This window comes from Homarus americanus, unplaced genomic scaffold, assembly GCF_018991925.1.
Source record: "Homarus americanus isolate GMGI-L3 unplaced genomic scaffold, GMGI_Hamer_2.0 scaffold16712, whole genome shotgun sequence".
NCBI lineage: Eukaryota > Metazoa > Arthropoda > Malacostraca > Decapoda > Nephropidae > Homarus > Homarus americanus.
In genome coordinates, this window is record NW_024757794.1 from 2913869 (window position 1) to 2917610 (window position 3742).

At 40.0% G+C, this 3742-nt stretch overlaps 1 protein-coding gene across 1 annotated transcript; it reads right to left on the reverse strand.

Moving 5' to 3' along the window:
• Window positions 1–530: 530 nt before the first annotated feature.
• LOC121857654 (delta(1)-pyrroline-2-carboxylate reductase-like) lies at window positions 531–2276 on the reverse strand. Its single transcript, XM_042353716.1, has 4 exons — window positions 2094–2276; window positions 1454–1509; window positions 1011–1203; window positions 531–739 (listed from the first exon to the last, which is right to left on the reverse strand). The coding sequence occupies exons 1-4, from the start codon at window positions 2224–2226 to the stop codon at window positions 549–551; spliced, it is 573 nt and encodes a 190-aa protein (XP_042209650.1). The 5' UTR covers window positions 2227–2276; the 3' UTR covers window positions 531–548.
• Between the last annotated feature and the right edge of the window lie 1466 nt (window positions 2277–3742).

Consider the following 3742-nt stretch of genomic DNA (forward strand, 5'->3'; position numbering starts at 1 on the left):
TATTATTATTACTACTATTATTTTTACTATTATTATTATTATTACTATTATTATTACTATTATTATTATTACTATTATTATTATTACTATTATTACTATTATTATTATTATTACACGTTTTCACATCCAGTCATCAGTTTTTGATTGGTGTTACGTTTCGTGGTATAGTTTAAGTTTTGTTCTTTTATTAAAGTAAATAATTTGAGATAGACACCACACTACATGCAAAAATTACTCATATAATGTACTGTACATCCACTTAGCCTAATCACACCTAACCTAACCTAACCTAACCTTCATAACTCAAACTAACGCAACCTTATCTTATCAAACCTAGCCTCGCCTAACCATATCTACTCTAACCTTACCTAATCAAACTTAGCCAAACCTAACCTAACCGAATCAAAGTTAACCTAATTAAGCCTAAGTTATCCCAACCAAATTTAACCAAGCCTAACCTAATCTGTCCTTACTTGACCTAACCATACCAAACCTCATCTATCCTAGCCACTTTGACTTCCCAAACACTTCACTTTTGTTACGTCATCTCAACTGTTATAATTATTATTTTCATTCACAGGTTCGAGGCTTCGGTAATGGTTCATGAGGTCCGTGAGACGCGAGGTGAACCCAGGCTCAAAGAATCCCGGGTCGAGCGCCACGAAACACTGGCCGAGGTCTGTTGGCCCTGTTGTCTCGTGCCTGGCGTAGTTGCGTATGTGGGGGCCGTAAAGCGAGCCTGTGCTACACAAAGGAGACGTGTATGTGGTTAGTGTATGGTGAATCTCTCTTTCTTCCCTTATTAGTCCTCACCTTCCTCCCCTCTCTCTCCACTCCCATCTTCATTCCTTCCTACCATATTCCCCAAATCCTCCATTTCTTACTTTCTTTCGCCCTCCTATTTCTCCCTCATTCATTCCTTTCTTTTCCTCCCTCCTTCCATTTCTCCACTCACTCCATCCATCCTTCCTTCCTCATTTATCTCTCTCCCACCACCACTACTACTTCACCTGACAGTATTCCACAGAAGACCTCTACCATCATCCCGAGGCCAAACCCCCTGTAGCTGGCTAGTTCCTCAGTTCCCCCTAAGGGCAGCATAGAACCCTTGAGGGCCTTGGTAGCGTCCGTAGTAGGGAGGCCCTCACTGTCCACTGCCCAGCCTTCAGGTATATCCAAACCTTTGCGTCGCTCCATCTCGATCTAGCGGGGATAGGAGAGTTTGGTTAGGTTAGACCAGTGTTTCTCAAACTGGGGGCCATGGCCCCCATGGGGGTCACTGCAAGATTTTAGGGAGGCCATGGCAGTCTAGTGTAAGTAGTATATGTTTGGAGAAAATGTGGAAACTGATTAAATTTTTTTTTTGTTACTTTGCCTTGTTAGGGGGAAAAACCTTTTTTTCTTGTCGTCGTGTGTAATCATGATACCCATACGGTACAGTTTTGATACTAACATAGTACGGTGCAGCAGCTAGCTTTTCATTTCTAACGGATTCGCTCAGATTGCACGCTTCTAGTTCCTGTTCAGAGGAATTCCTTGATCTCAGAACGATTCTGCTGCCAGAGACCTCTATGAAGAAAAATCTCTGACTGTATTCTGGTGCTCAATGTATCAGTCATATCCAAAAGATAGTAAGATCGCACTTCGAGTCCTCTTGCCATTTTCTACTACTTATTTACGTGAATCTGGTTTCTCCACCTTCTTCAAATAGAGAATAAAAGCCGAAACCGGTTACACGTGGACCCAGACATGAGATGTGCTTTATCAGTGACTCAACCTCGAATCAGTTGACTGACTGAAAGGAAACAAGGTCATCCATCCCATTGAACTGTAACGAAATATGCATTCTGTTTGGTGATTGAAAACATTAAAATAAAGGAAGAGAACCAAAACAGTTTATTTTCATCATTATTTGTGAGGGGCTTGGGAGAGAACTGAAGGGGGGCCACGAGGATGTTGAGAGTTCCTCATGGGGGGAATGGAGTGAAAAAGTTTGAGAAACACTGGGTTAGACAAATGCACTATGCTACTTCTCGCCAAGACAAACCAAGCTTAAGAGCAGGTCAATGAATCATCCTACCAGTAACCATTACCCACTAGAAGTACAGTACCCACCTTGCGTATGCCCATCACACAAGTGGCCATATCCAGGAGGAAGTCATCACCTTCTTGCTGGCTCGGGGCCGCCACACAGATGGGGTTCGTGCCCAGAGCGACCTGAAACATATACACACACACACACACGCTGGTTGGTGCTAAGGCCGCTCTGAATACATGCCCCCCGACCATATTCCATCTCCTGACTACTTTCCATCCTCCCTATCACATCCCATCCCTCGACCATTTGTTATTCCATGTCTACTTCCCATCCCCCCTGACCATATCCCACCCCCCTCGAACCCTTTCCCCTCACCCCTCCCTTCCTTTAATACTCCCTACTATCCCCTGTTACGCCGTCTCTTAATTTACTTTAATATCCAGGTTCTAGGCGTAACCAAACAAAAAAAGTGAAGTAAATCAAAAGGGAATAAATATAAATAAAGTAAACCTTTAAGAATTTAATTAAATTAATTACTAACACAATAAAGAGCCTCGTAGGCTGTCACAACAAATTGATTCACTATCGAAACTTTTAAGACAAATGATACTAAAACATCGAAACATCAAAAGAACTGCTTAAACATATAGAATAAAAATAAAGCACTGGATTACGTTAACACTGCATAAACATATAAAATAACGAACACTGAAATTAACTATCGTGAAACAACACTGAATTACTTAAATGTAACTAAGCAAGCACTGATCGACACATAAGAGACATAAATAGGTACTCATATAAGTATACCACATTGGACTGAATGACAGGAGGACTGGACTGAACTGTCTGCTGGTGGGTACTACATATAAGGTTGGTTCCCGCCAGTGCGACACTCCTGTAAAACATGGGTCGTTTAACGATGCAGATGGTCGTTACAGAAACAAAGAATGCTTGTTACAATACTAAATGAAGAAATAATATGGGCTTGAACAAATAATGACAGTTAAAACCTTAACAGCACAGGGTAAGGTGACTAGATTATATAATAGTAAATATAACACATCATTACAGGAATAATATGGAACAACATTGAAGCATGTTATAAAAAATAATAGAAAAATACGACACCGTCGTAACACCCCTCAGTCGTTTGATCTAACTTCATTGATTATAATCAATACCCGTAGCCAAGTAATTATCTGGCTCCGGGCATAATCTTCATCCAGGGAATAATTTGTGACTATTTTGTTCTGTTTTACTATCTTTTGTTATAGAAGCGTTTCACGTGACGTCACGGATTTTTTTATTTTAATTTTTGATTGGTTTGATTGCTTAAAGCTTTCGGGTTTTGACAATGGTTAATTGCAGACTGAAATCTTTGGTCAACAGGAACTCAGTCGCCCATAGAAAATTGCTAAATATAAACGGTATAAACAAGAATAAACAGAAACGTACACCTTCCCCGTTTGTTTTGGTTGTATTTCTAGCCCACATTTTTCTAATTAATGTTTTGATATACGATATTTTTTTTTAATTTGTAACGAAAACAGAAATGCTAATATCATGGAAAGACTGTAAATGTTTTCCACTTTTTTTTCCTCGGTCATTCAATGTACTGTACTGTACTAGAGTTGTAATTTCTAATGTAATATTTAGTAGAATGCCCGAGATATCGAGTGTCCCATCGTCAAGTTCTACACT